A 19627-nucleotide genomic window follows, 5' to 3' on the forward strand; every position below is an offset into this window, starting at 1 on the left:
CGGAGCTCAGACCAAAGATGTGTCAGTTTGATGTCAATGCGTGTGCCTTAGAACTCATGATTAATTTGGGGGATTTTAGTCTAACAATTTTGGTATAGAAATTTAAACATTTGCATTCGAAGCGCGGCTGTAAATAAAGGATTTTATCTAATTGTCTAATTATTTTAATTTGAGTTAAAATGGCAAAACAAGGCTAATAAAAAATGTTCCGCTTTCTAAAGATTAGAATTTGAAGTGCTTGTTTTTTTGTTATGGGTACCTTACTTAAAAGCTTGACTTAAAGCATATATAGAGTTTATATATTATATTTCAAATTCTTAAAAATTTCTAAACGATTTTTAAGCTTTTTAATTTAAGCTTTTTAGTTTTGTATGTTGCTTACGTGCCAATTTTGAAACAAAATATTTGTTTTTTAGAAAAGCAACGCATACTCGCAGTATCTATTTGCCTTTTTTTTAACATAATTTTTTTTGTGATTCGTGTCATCTGCATTTTGCGCTCGTTTCGAGGTTTTGGGGTATTGAAAAGTTTGCTCTCAAATTATGCTGCAGGCTATATCCCTTTGTCTGTCTTGTGGCTGTCACCGTTGGTTGTTTTTGTTACTTTGGCTGATAAGACACGTTTTGCTCACTCTTTTACGGCCAGATTCAACACATTTTGTGTGTTTCCTTGAACTCACTACATACGTACATATGTATGCAGTATTCCCTGGGCTAATCGAATTTTTTGTATCAGGTGTTTGTGTGTGTGGGACTTTTCTTTGGGCTTTTCTTTTCAAATTTCTTTCATATGGAATTTTGATTTTCCATTGTTATTTATTTGACAAGCGGAATACTTTTCTTGTGAGCTTGGCACGTTCAAGTTGTTTACTTGGCTTTAATACTTGGTATTTGACATGTACTCACATATATATAGTTGAGTGCCCATAGGCTTTAATAAATAAATTTAGTCTCCAAGAAAAATAAAGTACAAACAAATTTCCTTGTTAAGGGAATTTTGCTCAGTTTATTTATCATAATGATTGATTTACTTGCATGGTTTATTTTTATTATTTATTGATTTATCTATCGATGTTATAAAATTGGTATACCTAACATCTGTTGTTTTTCTATACAATTCCTATAACTTACCAATGGTTTTACTGCTAGTGGTGCAAAGAAAAAAACCTAAATAATTACAACCCTACCATTTCTATCTCTAATATAGTAGATATTTGTACATTAAGTCCTTTATGTTAAAATATGTATTCAATGATTAACAAAGTGTGTTCAACTTGGAGAAAATGCAAAAAAACGAGCCAAAAGCAACTATTCTGCGGCGGCACATTATCTAAAAAAAGGAAAAACTAACCAAAAGGAGGAGAGGAAAAGTGAGAGAGAGAACGAGGAAAATGGAAAAGATGCAGCCACAAAGGAAAACTTCTCGAAAATTATTTTAGTTGCCCAAGTCGAGTGCAGTTGTGTGGAAGTGAAAGAGAAGCCAAAAAAACAGAAGGAGCCATCTACGGCAACAGAAAGTGTTAAATACACTTCCCAATATTAACTGTTTCAGTCGAGGTCGTGGTTATTCTACATTTTTTTGGAGTTTCCGTAGTTTTCAGCACTTTGCAGATGAAAATTTAATGAGATTCGGATTGTGCAATGCGTAACTGATTATTATATAACTCGTACAATTGGACATAGTTTAAGTATTCAAGAAGGTCTTTTTGTTGCAAATAAAGTTGAAAAGACAGCGAAATTCAGGCTGCGTCAAAAAGCCGGCAAAATTCGAAAAATATTTTTGCACTAGCGGAATTTTGACAGGCGAAAAAACAACAACTACTTTAACGAAAAGAGCAACAAAAAGTTTCGCAGCAAAAGAGCTATTGAAGAGATAAAATAGAAAATCAAGAGTGCCGCCGGCAAAGTGCGAATTTATAAATAAAACCAGTGGGTAGCAAGAGATCCGGAGTCTCTTCGGAAGAGTACGGGTAAACAACGCGATGCCGGAGCCACGGGGACTGGTCTTTTCGATGCCGGAGACAAAGGCGAAGGCGCCGGTGATTAAGATGTCCTGCGGCATCGGCGACACCGATGGCTATCCCGCCTTCGACGTCGACTCCGATGCATATGCCACCAAGGACGACAGCAAATGGGGATTTCTAATCACCGGCGGAGCCGAGTTCCACATGCCGCTGACAGTTTTCCAGGTGAGTTGGGGTTTCCTTTGGGCTTACCTTTAAGGTTGCCATTGGGCTGGGACTTGTATTGGGATTATGATTGAAATTGTGGTGGTTGGTGCTTGAGAACGCAACCATCTGACTCCAACCAAACAATATTATCAATACAGTTTAACTTCTTTTCCAATTGCCCTTTTCAGTAACGACATATTATTCTCGTTTTTTGGTTAAAAATAAAGGAACATATTTTTTCAGCATTACAAATTAAAAAAGAAATTATTTCAAACATTTATTAATACCCTGATTAAATTGTTTACTAATTAATTGTAATAGTAATTAAATATATTGCGGTGTTAAACAGTGTGATAGATACAAGAAAAAAATTTAAAAATTTTATTGAACTAACTTGAACTATAAAATTAGAATCAACATTTTCCAACGCAAATCAAAAGAGGTTGTGTTAAATATAAATTAAAGAAAAAGAACTTGAAAAAATAAATTAAACAAGCATTCAACACAAAGCAGAAACAATATTGCACTTTGATCACAAAAATAGAACAACTTAAAAAACAAATTGTTTCTTAGAAAATCCAAAAATGTAAAACAAAAAAGGTTTCGGTTAAAGAAGTTGTACTGTAGCACCTCCTCCGCTGCAGTTGCGGTTTCGTCATTGTTTCCAATTTTTGGTTGCGGGCCAGAACAACAAACGCCCAACCCACGTCAAATTTGAATTCCAATTATGCTATGACGAAGTCACATCGAATGCAAATTGGCTGCCGTCAAATAGAAAGGAACATTTTATTGTTTCTGGCATCTGCACCTGCCGCGCCCCGTCTTTTGTTTTTAGTCTTCAGCCTTTAAGTCTTTTCTAGTCTTTTAGTTGTCGTGGTTTTCCTCCCTACGCGGCTCTTTTCGGCTCACTAGAGTCTCGAGTGAATGTACAATATTTGGGTTAGCTGAGTTCCACTTCTTCTTTATTTAAACATGCAGACAGTTGGTGCCATAAAAGACATATGAATAAAAATAACTATAATTTTTATTATATGACTTTTTTTTTACAAAGCAGTTATGCGAACTCTATTTTAAAACAGAACACAATATTTTATTTTGTTTGAACAATAACATACAAAAATGAATCGGACTGTAGCGTATATGTATTCAAAGTGCTTTATGGCATAAGGCAAAACTATTAGTATTGTTTTTGACTTTTGTGCAACACTTTACTTTTGACGTTCGCGTTTTGTGCAAACGAAAAATATCAGTATTTGTTTTGTTTATTTTATTTTTAAAACTGAAGAGTTTTATAAACTGACTGCTTAGGTTGTTACCAAAAAACATAATAATTTATAAAACAAGTAACCAATTAAATTGGTTTTAGAGTAAGTATTTATTTAAATATAATTAACTTTTTTTTTCTATTTACACTTGATTCTTAAAAAATAAAAAAAAACGTACTTTTGAGTCAAGGGAATTGTTGATTCGAAAGAATTAGAAATATAAATTAATTTTTACCTTAAATATCTATTTGTTGATAAAATCTATGTAATTTTAAAAGAATTTGTCGAGGGTATACACCAAGTTGAAATATTCATATATAAAATCCCGCATTATTTCTGTTTAGCTTTCAGTTTTTATTGTATTCGTTATTTGTCGAGACTTTTCTTTTGGGAGCAGACGTTCAGTTAGCTCATCTCGTATACATGTCATCTGTATCTGTCGTTTGCGCATCGCGTATATTTTCTGAACCTAAACTCAAAGTACGCAGATATCCATTCAATTGCGCCTCGAGACTCGCACGGTGCGGTTTTTGTGGCTTTTTGATCGTTGGAAAAAAGTGAAAGGAAACGACGGCGTTTCGGCATCGCATCGCATAGCATCGCTCTAGATTTAAATCGACATCCTTCGGTCCTTGCAGGTGACCCCCAACGGTTTGGCCGACAAAGCGGGCATTCGCCTGGGCGACATCATACTCGAGATTAACGAGGAGGACGCCACGCAGCTGACACTTTCCCAGGCCCACGAGAAAATCAACTCGACGCCCAAGAAGATACATTTCCTGCTGCGCAAGTAGGTTGCCCTAGATGCACTTGGCTCTCAGTGCGTCTGGGTGGCTTTAAGGCCTTTGTGCTTTTAGGCCGTTTAACTTATGCAATGAGCAAACTACTCACTTCCGTCCATTCCCATTCGTGCAGCATGGACGAGGACGATCCCATGGGCCAGTTCGAGGCCGGAGAGGAGAAGTCGATTGTGATGCGGGTGCCAAAGCCTCTGCCGCCGCCCAGTGGTGAGTACTTAATGCCGCCTCGTGTTAACTCTAATTGCATGAGCCCCTGAACACTTCATTCCCATCCAGCCTCCTCCCTTGACTACACAGGAAAAAGTTATGCATCTCTTATCTGTAATATAATAAAATTTTTTTATTCCGTATTTAGTTAAATTTTTTTTTCATATTTCTAGTAGTTTAATTAAAATGAGATTGCTCTACTTCTAAAAACTAAAGCTATAACGATAGCGACATTAAAAGTTTGAAAATACTAAAAGAAAGAGGAATAATAATAAAGTAAATATTTTCAAAGTCCGGTTAACCTTTCTAAACCGTTTCAAAAATATAATATAAAAAAATAAGTGACATAAGATGAAATTATATTATTGCTTTTGATATTAAAATACATATATGTTAAAAGTTTGTTTTTGTTGGCTTAAAATATCAAATAAACAGGGGTGGTTAAAAGTATTTACACAATTTTATGGCATCTTTTCATTTGATTTGTGTAAATACTTTTGACTCCCAAGATAATAAGAACTAAGGAAAACCGAAGGCGTTCACACGCTATTCAATGTGTTTACTGTACGAAGGAAATTTAAAAAAATTTGTAGCTGTGTTTGTTTAAATAAAAAATAGTATATATAATCTTAAGCTGTTCCTTTTGCTTGCATTATTGACATTTTTTTTAGTTTAGAAAAACATTGTTTTTTTTTTATTGAAATACAGGCTTGTTAAGTTTTGATTGCAGTTTATTCCTGTGCAGTTGCGTACTCACTTGGCTTTGTATCTTTTTGTAGACTTCCACCCAACCCCCCTGCTTGGCTCGCGTTGTTGGCATCCGATAATGTGGCAAGACCCCCCGGAGCCGCCGAAGCCCAAGAAAAAGAAAACCAAAACCGAGCTGGACGACGAGGGCAACGAGGTGGTCATTGAGCTCAGCGAGGACGAGTCGTCCGACGAGGAGGAGCAGGTGAACCAACCACACGATTGCATGCCAACAACTCTGCCATCGAGATTAACCCATTCCGTTTTCCGTTTTCCATTTTCCGCTGTGTTATCCGCCCCCCCGCGCCATGTCCTCGTGATCCAGGAGCTGCCCCACCATCGGATCATCAAGAACATCAGGCGCTTCTTCGCCGAGGTGGGCGACAACCACGAGCTGCGCAACAACACCATCGAGAACATGCTGATGGCTCTGCCCAGCGCCTCCAAGGCCAAGTGAGGAGCCGAATTCCCAACTAAACCGGCTTGACCCTTGGCCGTCCCTTAACCCTGCACTGAGAAAAACTGTTAGCTTGAAATCGAAATTATTAGGGAAAAGCATTGAGCTAGATGCGAGTGTAAAATTACAATGCAAAATTTAAATTCGTAAATATTTGTTCTTTATTTTTGAAGACAGAAAATGTAGCATATTCGAAGGTTAACGGGTAACTTAAATCAAAAATCCTAATAAAAGAGTCTCGATTTCGTTTAAATATTTAATATTAAAAATAATGGATTTGCTCTCTTTAAGAAGAAAATTATTCAACACCAACCGAATGGTCTTTATTTTAAAATAATGGCTTAATAAATGTATTTTCTTATTCAACAAAAAATTGGTAACATTTTAAATTTTTGAACAATAATATTCATGATTTAGAGTGCATTTTTTCTCAGTGCATAGACTACTTTAATCTCACTTTTGTGTACATAACTTTGGATATTTTGTGTCAGTGTTCGTTGCTTTAATAAAAAAAAAAAAAACAAATCCCCTGAAAACCCCCCAATTCCAACTGCCCCTTGATAAATTTTGTTTAGGACGCATTCGAGCCAGCTCCATCGAGATGCGCTTGCTGGAGATGCAGCGAAAGCTGTCGGCCATAGCCGAAATACCCAAGATCCTGTGCTCCACGCTGGCCACCGTTTCGCAAAGCTTTGGCCGAATGAGTGAGTCGGAGGTCGATGAGGGCGAGGACGAGGACGAGGAGGCCTATGTGCAGCGAAAGTTTTCCTATGACGAGGATGCCCTTGACTTCGAGCTGAGGGATGGAGATCTGGCAGGTGACACTGAAAGTGACGAAGATGATTTGGTGCAGGTTCAGGTGGATGATGATGAACTGGAGGTGGGAGATGCCCCCAAAGGTGGCAAGCAATCAAAGCAGCTGAAGGATGTCACGCCGGAATCGGATTATGCATCGGAAGCCAATTATCCGGCAAATGAGGCGAGTGATGACACGGAATCCGAAGGTGAGGATGAGTCGGGCAGCGCTGTGTATTTTATGAAATTGCCAGCGGCACCAGCCGAGGATACCAGTTCCTCGTCGGAGGACGAAGATGACAGCGACTTCTTGAACACCACCTACACCTGGAATCTCCGCAATGTGCCAAAGTTGCGCGTTAACGATGCCGAGGCCGAGGGCGAACTGACTGTGGGAAACCAAGCGAAGGAGGCGCCTCAGGGGCAGCAGCCGATGAAGAAGGATGCATTCTTGGAGGCGGAGCCAACAAAGGTGCGCCCAGCCACGCCCACACCGCAGGCACCGCCTCAAGATTCCGCCGAGGGACAGACACAAAAGGTAATGGCGCAGCACAATACAATCGGAACATTAAGTTATCCGCAATGGTCTGTATTTTACAAGCCAATATCGAATCAAAAAAATAAAAAAAAAATTGTTATTAAAAATTGGTACTAATTTTTTGTAATAAAAATCATGACTCTTTAAGTCTTGCATGGTACCATTTTATAACCATTTTTATACGGAAAAAGAATTTGTTTTTTAAATAAGAAGAATGTTGTCATCCATTTTTTTCAAACAAACAAACTGATTTGTTAGTTTGAAGCTTTTTGGCAACATATTATGTTAATCTTAATTTTAATAATGATTTTTAAACTAATACATTAATTTTTAAATAGGCAGGTGTTGATTAAGCATTTTATTCGTATAAAAGTAAAACACATTTACTGCTGAGGGCATAAAAAACAGCAAAGCTCTCATAATTCCTTTTTTCTTTTCAGTTGCTTTTTAGGCTGGATAAGCTGGAGCGATCTTGGCCCTGGGCGGACCGTGAGAAAATTATTTACAAGTGAGTGGTGAATCAGTACACACTGGTATCCCAATTTAACCCCAATGTACTCCAGGCAATCGACGTGCCATTTGGTGGCGCGGAAGCCGCTGGGATTGGTGGGACAGCGAATGCAACTGCTGCTCAAGGACAAAAGCGAGTGAACCAGCGGGGGGAGGAAGGAGTCGAACCCACGTTAAACAGTTCCTGCCATTAGCTTAAGTCTAACCTCTGAGGGGGACAAACCGACAACGAAGGGTGTGCTAGAAGTGGCCAACTTTTAATTGAGTTCATTATGCAAATACATAGGCGACAAGAGCAGCCTCAACTCCAGGCAGCACTTCAATTAAAAGCCGCACACCAGGGCGTATACAAAACTCTATTCAAACACACTTCACACCACACCCACCCTTTTACCCGGGTAAAATTTTTAATTAAAATGCACTCTCCCGTATGCCAAAAAATCACAGCCAAGTCAAACGCAACCAGAGTCAAAATCGAGACAAAACCAAACTCAGTTCCAGCTCTCCAACTGCCATTTTCCACTTGCCACTTGGCCAGGTTTATGCATTATTTGTGACCTACCGCACCACACCATAAATTCCAGTTGAAGGCCAACGCAATGCACTTATCCCTCCGACAACAGGACGTGCGAGTCACGCAGGATACGACAACGGGCGATGACGATGTCGGAAAAATTTTCTTCGTTTTTACCCCTGTTTTTAGGGCTTTTTACTCTTGCAACGGAAAGTATCACTACGAGATCAGCTAAGCGAGGTTTATCACACTAAATCTTACAATTTCTTTAAATTTCTATTTGAGAAAATGTTATTTTGCTCATTAATCAATTAAACACTTTAATATCAATTGAATTAACATCAAAATTGTTTTGAAAAAAAAGCTCTACATTTAATAATCAATGCCGAAATTTTTCTTTGAAAAAAATCCATTAGTGGATGCAATTTTCTAGGTAGGTCATTGCTTACTTTTGAAGTTCTTAGTAGTATCTAGAATGGATGTAATAAAAAGAGCTTAATCAATGACATTTTGTTGAGTTGTATAAATCATTTAGTGATAGATTAAATTAAGTTTTTTAATGAGTCGTTTAATTTAACTAATATCTTTCAACATGTGTATTGAAATAAAGTAAACTTTGGTTGTTTTTTTTTTAAATTCTTAAATAAAAAGTTTCCTTTCCTCTACTTGGCTCTCAAAACTTCAAGAGAGTTGATTACAAAAGCATGCACCATTAAGTCGGTAAGTGCATCATGATCCTTATTTGTCTGTCATAAATATTTTTACTTTCGATGGCAGCCACATAAGCAACGAGCTCTGGAATTAAACAGCTCATTTGCCTGCTGCCTGATGAGAAAAGTTTATTTCGACGGGCGTACGTGGCGTATGAGCCATATCAACCAGGGCTGAAAACAGCATCATGTTCTACCTGCTTTCAGGCGCGAATAATCCCTAGAATTATGAGTGTCTGAGCGCACAAGTGTGGGGGCACACGGATAGGGCACAATGTGAAACTGCCACTTATCGCACACACTTTACATTCATAAAACATTGTGCCACACAATGGGGCAACGGCAACTGCGAGGACACGTGTCTGCCACACAAACAACAAAGTCGCAGTCGGATGCACAGCCACCCACTGCCACCTGCAGGGACGTCATTAAAAAGCCCGCAACGGAAAATGGCCAAACCAGAGACAGACCTCAACGGATAGTCCTCAATAAGTGTCAACGTATGTTGACAGCTTTCTAATGAAGGTTCTTGCAGTTGTATGTCCTGATGAGCCAGAATAAATTTTCATTCAGGTTGTTGCTTAGTTGACGTGAGAAAAACATACACTCTCTGGCTTTCTAAGTTTTATTTTTAGTTGGAAAACTAAAAAAAGGTTATACAAATACAACTTTTTTGCTCTTATGCCAACCAGCAATCTACATATTAAAAAAAATTTAAATTGTTTTTATTTACGCATTTTGTAAAAAAAAAGTATATGCTAATATATGTTTCACTGCAGTTAAAATTCCTTTTTATGACAACTGCTGATTTAAATTTATTTAAACAAAGGACTTAAAGTTGATCAGTAAGTATATTATCTCTATTACTTACCTATAATGAAATCTTATCATGTGAATCAAGTGACTCCCAAATAACAACATTATTATTCACAGTTTCATCGATTTCAATAGCCAAACTCACTACTTACCCGTAATTATCAGCTTTAAGTTCACTATTCTATAGATTCTACAAACAACTTAGACCATTTAAAAATTTTTGGTATTGTTTCTACTGAAACCTAGCAATTTCCATTGGGAACCAATACAAACTAGGTTTCAGTTTGTCGCACAAGCAATTTTTCGTTAAATGGAATTCGGAAGCACCTGTTGTGCCCTCATCACCAGGCTGGCTAACTTGGGCAACGTCCATGGGGAACAAATTGCTGAGAGCTAACTTCAAATGGCATTCATTAAATGAACATTAGGTTCGGGATGCAAGGTGGTTGTTGCTGTTGTTGACAGACGTATCTTAGATTCATTAAACAAACTGAAAGTTGACTAATTAGCAAGAGCAGGGCCAAACCAAAAGAACTTGCAAATGTTCAGCATACATACATTTAATTAAAATTTTATTACGTTTGCGTACATTCATAGACACAATAAAAGCGATTGCCAGAAAGCTCAGCTTACCACAGAGAGAGAGAGAGAGATATATGTGTGGTGGAAGGGGTTAAGGGGGTGGTACTAGTCCTAGAGTACACTTAACACTTAAGACAACAATGATATTTAATATCCACATAAATTCTTATATCATAGGTACAATAAATATGTTCTCATTCAAGTTGGTCCGTTGCCGGCCAAAGGCTGAAATTTATGTCGCATTCTGCATGCAGAGGAAACCAAGAAAAACTGAGGAATATACTTTGAAAACTTAACACTTAGCTCTGTGCAGGATGTAGTGATATAAAATTCAGCCTTGCTGGCTAAGGAATTGATTTTGTGTGTCTTGGAAGTAGTCCAGAAGTTTTCTAACAATAATTCCGGATGTCTAAACGTAAGCCATGAATTATTCAATACTTTGAAGCAAACCTGCTAAACAAATAATACATTTTGGTGGTACAACTATCGTTTTAAAATCGTGAAGGTGCCAGAAACAACTTAAACTGCTGTATTTAATACAAAGGGTGGCCAAAGCAATCACAAAGGTTTTTAAATCAATGCAAACGGTTTCCAAAAGTATGCACCAAACAAATTTTAAATATTGTATATACTTTCATCCAACTTTGTAACTAGTTTCAAAACTTACGCGATTTCTGAGAGTACCTACAATTAGTTTCATAGAATTAAAATTAAAATTAACTATATTGCCTACTTTTAGACACCCGATTTATTGTTTAAAAATCTCTAGCTATTTTAGGAACATCCCTACGTGATAGTAACTGGGTTCAATGGGCTGTTGTTTTTGGTGGGGTTTTGGGTTTTCTTGACCTGTTTTGGTTTTGGTATTGCAGTGGCTTAAACTATGAGATGTTGTGTGTGACTCGAGGGGATTAACCTAAAGCGCCTCATCGGCCATGTGTTGTTGGCCAGCTCTCTCCATGCGAACGATAACAGTGCCCATTCCGTTGGGATGATTCTCGGCCGCTCCAGTTGCTCCGGATGCGTCTGATGTTGCTGCAGTGCCTGCCTCGGCGACATCCTCCGCAATGGTCGTCATCAATGGTCCGGCGGCTTGTGTCAGTGGAGCTGGACCTCCGCCGGCCAGATCGCCCTCCTCCATGAGTGGCTGGCACTGGCGGGAATTGTCGATGGTTTGGCGGCGTTTCAGGAACGGCATCCGGCTGCGCCAGCCGTCGAGAAAGGTGGACGAACCCGTCAGGCTCTGGCTGCGAGCCCTCTGCTGCTCCGACGATACCTGCTGGCTCTGCTGGTGGTGGTGTTGCTGTTGGTGACCCGCGGAAGCCCGGCGCTTGGCCGACATGTCCTTTAGTCATACCTTCTCCTCTCCTGGCAGTGGCGGTCCGCAGCGCACGAACTACAATCAAAAGAACTGAGAATTTGCTATCATGGTGGTTGGCCAGTTGGCAACGGTGCGTCGGTCTCAGTAACTGTCTTAAATATTCTTTATATTTTGTTTTGTTTTATTTAATTTTTTGGGTTTTTTTTTTTTTGGTTGCATGCGATTAATGCGTATCTATAGGCCAATATACTGTGAGTGCAAAATTGTGCTAGTGCTGCTGCATTACTCATACGCGCCGTAACCCGTGGTACAAAGTTAGTTGAAAGAAAGGATGGAAGAAAAGCATGTGAAGCTTTTAGTACAAATCTTACCGAGACCTGAGTGGCTGTGTAGGAATTGGTCCGCGGTCGGTTGCTGAAGCACATCATCCGCCACTTGCGCTTCATTTGGGCAATCACCTCGCCGTTGAAGAAGCAGAACAAAGTGGCCACGCACAGACCCTGCAATTGCAAAAATAGAATATGGCTAGAGTGAGCGAGCAGTATAAATTATCGCCGGGGCTTATCGCAGTTGTCCTTATTACAATGTCTATTACTTTTGTCCCTTTTGTACCCTGCAAATGGGTATTGTAATTCAATATGTTTCCAACTCTCACTTTGTATCTTTGGAACAATGATTGGAATAGCTGAATTATAACTATAACTTATTTCATTTAGTAAGATCCAAGATTCACTTAATAAGTATTCGGGGTATTTTTCTAGAGCTAAAACTCGGTAACCAGACTATTACTATTTTAAATTTGATCAATGTTATATAACCACTTATGAAAAAACAAAGGCAATTAAAGGTTATTTATTTAAATAAAACATATTTTTAATTCCTACTCATTTTATTTTAAGTAGGCTCTTAAGATTTTTAAATCGTAGATGTATTGCATATTTTTTGACTCCCAAATGAGTGACAATAAATTCAGTCATGGCTAAAAAATGTTCTTATAAGGGTCTATACGATTAAATTGTTTCCCAGGGTATACCGATTTCCGGTAGCCGCGGCAATTCCTTCTTTTTTTCTTGTTGCCTGTCAGTTGGTCCTAATACAATACATAATACAATTTTGCTTGTTTCTTTGGCTATTCCACCATCCTGCCACCGAGAAGGCTCAGTATTCATTTCGCCTGTCAGACGGCCACTTCAACGAGTCCTGTGAGTCCTTCGTCCGTCCGTCCGACCGCCCATACCTATCCCATTCCTCTGTTTACCATTTGTCTTGCCACTTTCTGCCTGATTGTCGCAAGCGGCATTTGTGTGGGCCATATATATATGTAAATATTTAATGTATGGCCGGGTACGTGCATTGACTGCCACCAGGATTTCTGGTTACCACTTCGGAGAGGGGCTTCCTTTGATTGCCACTACTCACGGAGGCCCATCGTGGACTCAATCAGCCACAGTTGCCATCTATTTACTCCTCCATTTTTGCAGGCTTTTCCGGGGCTTATTGCCTCCCAGCATATTGCAAGTAAGACATTTGTTATTTGATTGCAAATTAAGAATTATTCCTTGGTACGGAGTGATTGTCTCCACCTGAACTGCTTGATTTTCTTTTTGTTGAAATATACAAATTTTAGTTTGAGTATTTTTTTTCAAGCATGAAAGTTTTATATTCATAAATATTTCTTAGAATGTTGTGAGTAATTCAATACAGCTTTCGGCAATGATATTCAAAGAGAAACAAGGAAAAATAAAAACTTATTAAATTTACATTGTGATTATAGCATTTTTTATCTATTTAATTTTTAGTTAGTATTCAAATTTTTCCCTTTCTTTTAGTTTTGACAGTAAGTTTCAATTATAATAGGGTTATTTCTTTAAAACTTTATTCTTATTATTTTTCTTTTTGCACAGCCTTCCTTTTCTCCATTGTTTGTAGTTATTAAGTTGATATGGTTGGCATAGTGCATCCGGAATATGCTTGACCATAAAACGGATAACCAAAGTTGTACTCCATGCAGGGCACGATGCGCACCCAATATACGAACAGGACCTTGCTGAATTCAATTTTTGCATATTTTCCTCGTTTTTACTCTTGTACTATTTATTAAGTTTCCGCTTTAACTACGTCCTCTACCTTGCAGCTTTATCCATTTGCTAAAAGTGCTCTATAGAAAATGGTGTGGTGGATTTTTTCGGGCTTTTAAGTTTTTTATGGCACTTTCGTGAGTTTTTTGGTTTAAATATAGATTTAAACTTTGCTGAACTCGATTGGTCAGGAGTTTGAGTTTCTCCTTTCAGCATGGAAATGCACATATTTTAATTTTCACAAAGCCACTTCACTGTTTTGAAAAACCAATTAGTAAATTTAAAATATTTTTGTCAAGAAGAGAAGACCTGCCTTGAAAACTTTGTAAGCCATTTAATATTGCGATTCTGTTGACATCTGACGTTTGTTTTTCACTTTAACTTTCTGCCAAGCGGAAGTTTTTAATTCAATTTATGTAGAACGTGTTTTGTTTGCACATTTGTTAAATACAAATGTCCCTAAGCTCTTTGGGAAGAAGCAAATGAAAATTTGTGTGGAAAAACAAGCCAGCTGCCAAATGCCAATTGCAGCAAGTTTCTTCTTTTGGCACAAAAACAACCGAATAAACACATTTACATGCATATAAGTTCTCATCTCTAGCTAAGTAGTTTTGGGCTTTTACATTTCCCTCGACGGAAAATCTCCCGTTTGCATCTCAAAAATTTTTTGGTTTTCTTTCCGGAGCTTAAAACTTGCGGTGAATCTTTACGACTGTCGACATCATCATTGCGGCTGCCACAATAAATCCAAATTATATGTAACCGCAGAGTTAAGCGAGAAAAGTTTTTCATCTTCGCAGCAAATGCGGCTACGGAAAACAAGGCAATACAAAAAATAAATAAATTAAAAAACAGGAAAATGCAAAAGGAAATTTCCTGGCGACTGACTTTAAAATCCGAGCTCCCAAATAAAAGATTTTATCAATCGATTGACATTGACGAAAACGATTCAGGCAGTGGTGACACTGTTCCGTTGCCGTGATATATAAAGCTGACAAGAGCTCAACTGCAGCTTAGCCACACCCAAGAAGATTTTATGTTTATTTGCCAGATAATGGATTTTCTTTTTGTTTCATGGGGCTTTTATATTGTGTTGGATGTCTAGCAAGTCTAACTTTTGTGCAAATGCAAATCTATTTAAAAAAAGTTTGGGAGAAGAAGCTTTATAATTTAACAATCCTCCTTTGAAACTTTTTATTTTATACTGAAAAATATAAAAAATTTAGTTTTTATATTTATATGTATTATTTTGTTTTTTTAAACGTATGTTATTTAGTATGGTTTTTCAATTCTTGCAAAAAACAAGGTTTGCAGGCTTAGAAATCATGTAAACGCGACGGCAAAACATATACTAGAGCAATCGTTTGACAGTATCCTTTGGGGATTTAACCTACAAGATACAAAGGTATCTGCTAGTTGAAAGTTTTCCTGCGTTGTCCTTAAGTTGTGACCAAGAAAAATATGTTAACTGACTGTAAATGCTGGTCTATCGAGACTGACTTGGCCGGGGGACAAGCTCGAGTTGCTTTTACGAGGTTGTGCGTGCGGGAGTGCATTTCATGCTCAACTTGCTACATTTTTTTCTGGGGTAACTTTGCTTCAATCTCGGTCAGCAATTTAATATACTGAGAGCGAGCCAAATGCCAATGGCGAGAATTTCACATGGCGTGTATTTTCATTATTGATTCGGAATCCCCGGAATCTAATGAGGTCCGTACTTGGAATTTCAGATATTCTGGCTTATTTGCATTCTCGGATGCGGATCCATGAGGCGAACTAACATCATAACTTTTTAGCCAGCTCAGAGTCGTAAAGTGATTTTATGAAAGCGCACAAAACAAAAGCCAGAAAAAAACGAGAACAGGAACGAAAACATTTTACTTACTTGAAATGAGGCCGTAAACGCCGAGATGATTTCGTAAGTATTCTCCCAGGGATGTCCGGGTGCAGGACGAAACGGCGTTACGATGTACTGGAGGCCGAGCAGAGGCACCAACAGCAGTGTGGCCCTAACAGGATGAGAAGGTGAATTATAATGCCTTGTTTTTCTTCGGCTGTTTATTAACATGCAAGTCAACGCGGCGTATGCGTAATTTAAAATGTAAAATGAACCAAACTTCCAAGTGCAGGGCGAATAAAGAATTAAAGAGCTGTCGTATATGGGGAGGTTTCTAAAAAGAAACGCCCAACGATAAATACAAGGGAAACAAAATATAATTACGCATTCGCCCCGTGGGCCAGCTAAGAGTTTTTCTTTTCGGTTTTAAACGCTTCAGTCTCCACAGTTTTTTTTTTTTTGTTTTGCCGCTGGGAGTTGTTCCGTACCGGAAAAGGGGAAAACATACCGAAATGCCTGTAAAACAGTTCGTGATGGACCACAACTGCCCTGAATACTGGCCGGAGCGTTCAGTTTGAGGAGAACAACGCGCACAATGTTGCACAGGAACAGCAGATTGAGGAACATGGAGATGCACACAGGCACCACAAGAATGTTATCGTAGTCGGTTGGGCTCATCCAGCAGCTGCAAGTAAGAGGAATGTCTTTGACTCAATGGGTAAGTTGCTGATTGATTTGATTTGGATTTTGGCAAAGCATCACCAAGAGCAAATATCTCTCCCACACAGAGACAAAAACAGTGTACGATTTGAAATTTTTAAAGTTCTCTTTATCTTATTCCTTTATCAAATAGTATTAAACATTTAAGGACGAGGGAGGACTGTAATAGTTATTAAAATCTCATGTATAGAAAAAAAACTTAACTTAATAAATTCAACATATTCCTCAGAGTTTTTGTCAGAAATTTAAGCATTTTTTAAAAAATTTATTTTCTTTATTCAGAATTTATTAACATAAGCTTTAAAGATTTTGAAAATGATTTTATTTTAAATCGGATTTACTTTATTTAGTCCAAAACATGATATTTTCGTTAAACTAGCTAGAAATGTCTTTTGAGCTAATGCAAATGTGTGGTGATTTAGTTTCTCTTACTGTTTCTGTGTTTATGCAATAACCATTTTATGCAACTATATCTTGAAATACGTTTGTATAAACACAATTTCATGTATTTCCCTACACACGGAAGTTTACTATGAATTAAGAACAAATGCATGAAATGGTGGGGCATAGCCAACTTGGTTGGGACTTAATTTTACACGTCTAGTATATCTGCTTCTATTATTTTATGCATTCGTCTGTATCGCATAGACAGGAACTATTTTGTATTAAATGTGTTCAAATATTCATGAAATTCCTAGCACAGTATCTGTGTAGTTTACTCCTCTTAATTATTCACTTACTGCAAATGGTCCTCGGGCGTGCCGCCCAGACCACGGGCCATGCTATAGACGAATATGACGATGGCTGGAGAGCCCCAGCCGAAGGCGATCAGCCATTTGACCAGCCGTTTCTCGGAAATGAATGCGGCCACCAGGACGGTGTGCAGGTAGAATCCCTCGCAGAGCATCCACGAGTAGTTCGAGAGGAGGAAGTAGTGCAGGTTGATGTGCAGAGCCACGCAGCGCATCTGTTAATTCCCATGGAAATTGGGAAATCGGGAAATCGGAAACCAAAGTTGATTCACCATCACGCATTCGCCAGGTGGCTCCACTTACCGGACTGTGATGCAGTAGCTCCGTATTCGGCATGACCAGCAGGTACCAGACCAGCCACAACGAGTTGTTGGCCGCGAACGAGGCGAACAGATTCATGTGCAGCGTGATGCGGGCGCACTTCAGGGATCTTGGCAATCGAAAGACAAATATGCAAAGAGAATTACTTTGGGCGGGTATGTGTCGTAAGCTTGTTTTTTTTGTTGCTGAAACTTCAAGTTTGTTTGTTGACCAATTTACATTTGGCCAGGGGCAAGTGAAGCAGATTGAATGGGGCAGGAAGAGCTAAAAAAGTCCAGCAACCAAAAGTTCAAAGTTCATTTTCCATTTTGGTTTTTTTTTTTTTGCTCAATTGTATTGATTGCTGGCCAAACTAAATTTTTTTTTCCTAGCAAACCCATTTGAAGGCTTAGACTGCACTCCTTTATCACAATCACTATTTTTTGAATATTGTAATGATTTAAAATGGAAATGTATCTTAACCAAGGAAAACACTATGTGGCAGTAGTTTTATTCTATGGAAAAAATATACCTAAATCTAATTTTAAACATAATTAATTTTATTAAATAAACTATGTTAGCTCTTAACATATTTGTATTATTAGCTGAGCTTGGATTTTTTGAACATGTTTAAAAATGAAAACCAAGCACTGTAATCTATAAATTTAATTTAGCGAATGTCCCCGCTGTTTATTTCTTTATTCAACCAATTAAATTTCATTTAAATTGAATTTCCCTGGTATTTTCATTTCCGTTGTTTGTAGTGCGTTCGGAGTGGTTTCCCATTCAGTTGGTCACGCTTCTTTGTCATTAAACTTTTAATTATCCACTTTTTTAGGGCAGACCAAATTCCCACACGTCGCTGGCCTCGTTTTATTTGCCTTTGGCACACAATTTAAAACACTTCTGTCAGTCGCTCGTCCTGTCTGTCCGTCTGTATTCCTCTCCATCTGTATCTACTTTATCCTTAGCCCCATCTCTATCTGTCAGAGCGATAAACAAACCGAGAGCACTAATTGGTCTGCAGGCACTGGGAAATTAATCGATATCCTGCCTCAATCCCCCAATCCTTCGTGAAGGGAGGGAATGGGACAAAGTATTTTGCCATTTCCGGCGTCAATTGTGCCGCATTAAGTGATTGCAATGAGCATTTGGTTCAGCACCCAGGTTGGCAGTTGATTAAGCCACTGTCGCATTTGTTTGCCATCAATAAATTTCATTTTTGGCGCCAGTCCTCATAATATAACGACCAGCTAGCCTCATTACCCACGAGTGGCTTTTCATGCTCCCAACGCAGACAGCAGAAGCTGTCAGCTTGTGACCAAGATGAAGGAGTGGCGAATGATTGTGCATGTAGATGAGGGAAGTCCCTCGCCATACTTACTTGAAATAACCCAATATGGCCAACGACAGCAGAATGGCTAGCAGTGAGATGCCGTAACCAACCTCGTAGATCAGATTCACATTGTGCTTCCACTACCCATATAGAAACATAGATATATTATTCTTAATTAATCGCGCCGGGGACAAGGATCAGCTTACCTCAAGGTCGTCGAGATTTACGCAGGTTGTGTAGTTGGACCATGTTTTATTGGTCAGCGGATGCTTAAACCACTCGCCATCAAGGCCACACTCCTTGTGGGCGTATCCTGTTCGAATGTTATAATTAAAACAATATTATTTTTTACTAAATACAGTTTGTTAAAAAAAATTGTAATCTGTGGTGCTTACTTTACTAAGTCATCTTAATCCATAAATATTTATAAAAGATTTCCTTGAATTAAACGTTCTTTTCCCAGTAAGTATTTAAACAAAAAATTAAAAAAAATCTGCTCGTCATCCGTAAAACACAAATATTAACGGATACGATGTGTGATTTTATGATTGACTGTTGGATAAACATTGTAGCTCATATTTTCATTTTGCGGTGGCCAGAGCATTAAATCGTATTAACCATTATTATTTGCAACTGCCACCGAGTTGACCACAAACACGTTGTGGTTGGCATACGAAACAAAATAATATCAATATTAAATTGCATAACCATTTGTTTGTTGTTGAAATCATGTATTTATTCGAGTCAAAGTTCGTGACAAAACTTTTCCATTGCTTGCTAGCATGTCGAGTGCTGTTCGATGGCGAATTACCAAGTTTTTGGTGCAACTTGCCGAGAGCCACTTGTCGGAAAAGTGCAGCGAAATTCGTTAAGGAATTTCGAAGGTGAGTTTTATCAGTTCGTTTCATTTTCCGGCTTTTTTCGACCGATGATCTTTGCCCCAAAGCCATTTATCGCAGTTTGGCACGCAGACGAAAAAAATCACGTATACGCGCTGTGTGGCAGATAAGTAGCCGGGGAAAGGAGTTGGTGGGCGCAACTCACCACATCGACATCCGGCGACCGGAAGTGCCATAAAAGTTAATGGCGGCGCAGTGCCAAAGCACATAATCTTGTACAATCTGGCGGCGACCCCGAAAGGCAAAACGAAAAAAAGGGGAGGCGCCAAGCCA

The 19627-nt window shown here is 38.5% G+C and overlaps 2 protein-coding genes across 5 annotated transcripts in view; one reads left to right on the forward strand and one right to left on the reverse strand.

The window, feature by feature from the left end:
* The first annotated feature begins 1444 nt into the window (after positions 1-1444).
* On the forward strand, positions 1445-8499 carry LOC108149125 (PDZ and LIM domain protein 7). 4 transcript variants are annotated; one of them, XM_017276526.2, is made up of 6 exons: positions 1445-2188; positions 4074-4225; positions 4351-4442; positions 6222-6979; positions 7420-7487; positions 7543-8499. In XM_017276526.2, the coding sequence occupies exons 1-6, from the start codon at positions 1982-1984 to the stop codon at positions 7628-7630; spliced, it is 1365 nt and encodes a 454-aa protein (XP_017132015.2). In that variant the 5' UTR covers positions 1445-1981; the 3' UTR covers positions 7631-8499. The 4 variants fall into 4 exon arrangements, with proteins under 4 accessions (XP_017132015.2, XP_017132019.1, XP_041565845.1 ...); XM_017276530.2 differs by lacking the exons at positions 6222-6979; positions 7420-7487; positions 7543-8499 and adding exons at positions 5222-5394; positions 5515-6190 and having other exon boundaries at positions 1613-2188; XM_041709911.1 differs by lacking the exons at positions 1445-2188; positions 6222-6979; positions 7420-7487; positions 7543-8499 and adding exons at positions 3897-3915; positions 5222-5394; positions 5515-6190.
* A 1585-nt stretch (positions 8500-10084) lies between these two features.
* Positions 10085-19627, reverse strand: part of LOC108149116 (calcitonin gene-related peptide type 1 receptor) — a 30421-nt gene continuing 20878 nt past the window's right edge. The window contains 8 exon segments of the mRNA XM_017276517.2: positions 10085-11507; positions 11804-11932; positions 15396-15519; positions 15856-16032; positions 16808-17034; positions 17123-17249; positions 18504-18595; positions 18662-18768. Of these exon segments, the coding sequence (XP_017132006.1) occupies positions 11028-11507; positions 11804-11932; positions 15396-15519; positions 15856-16032; positions 16808-17034; positions 17123-17249; positions 18504-18595; positions 18662-18768 (1463 nt within the window). The 3' untranslated portion in view covers positions 10085-11027.

Source organism: Drosophila elegans, unplaced genomic scaffold (assembly GCF_018152505.1).
Source record: "Drosophila elegans isolate 14027-0461.03 unplaced genomic scaffold, ASM1815250v1 contig_520, whole genome shotgun sequence".
Classification (NCBI taxonomy): Eukaryota; Metazoa; Arthropoda; class Insecta; order Diptera; family Drosophilidae; genus Drosophila; species Drosophila elegans.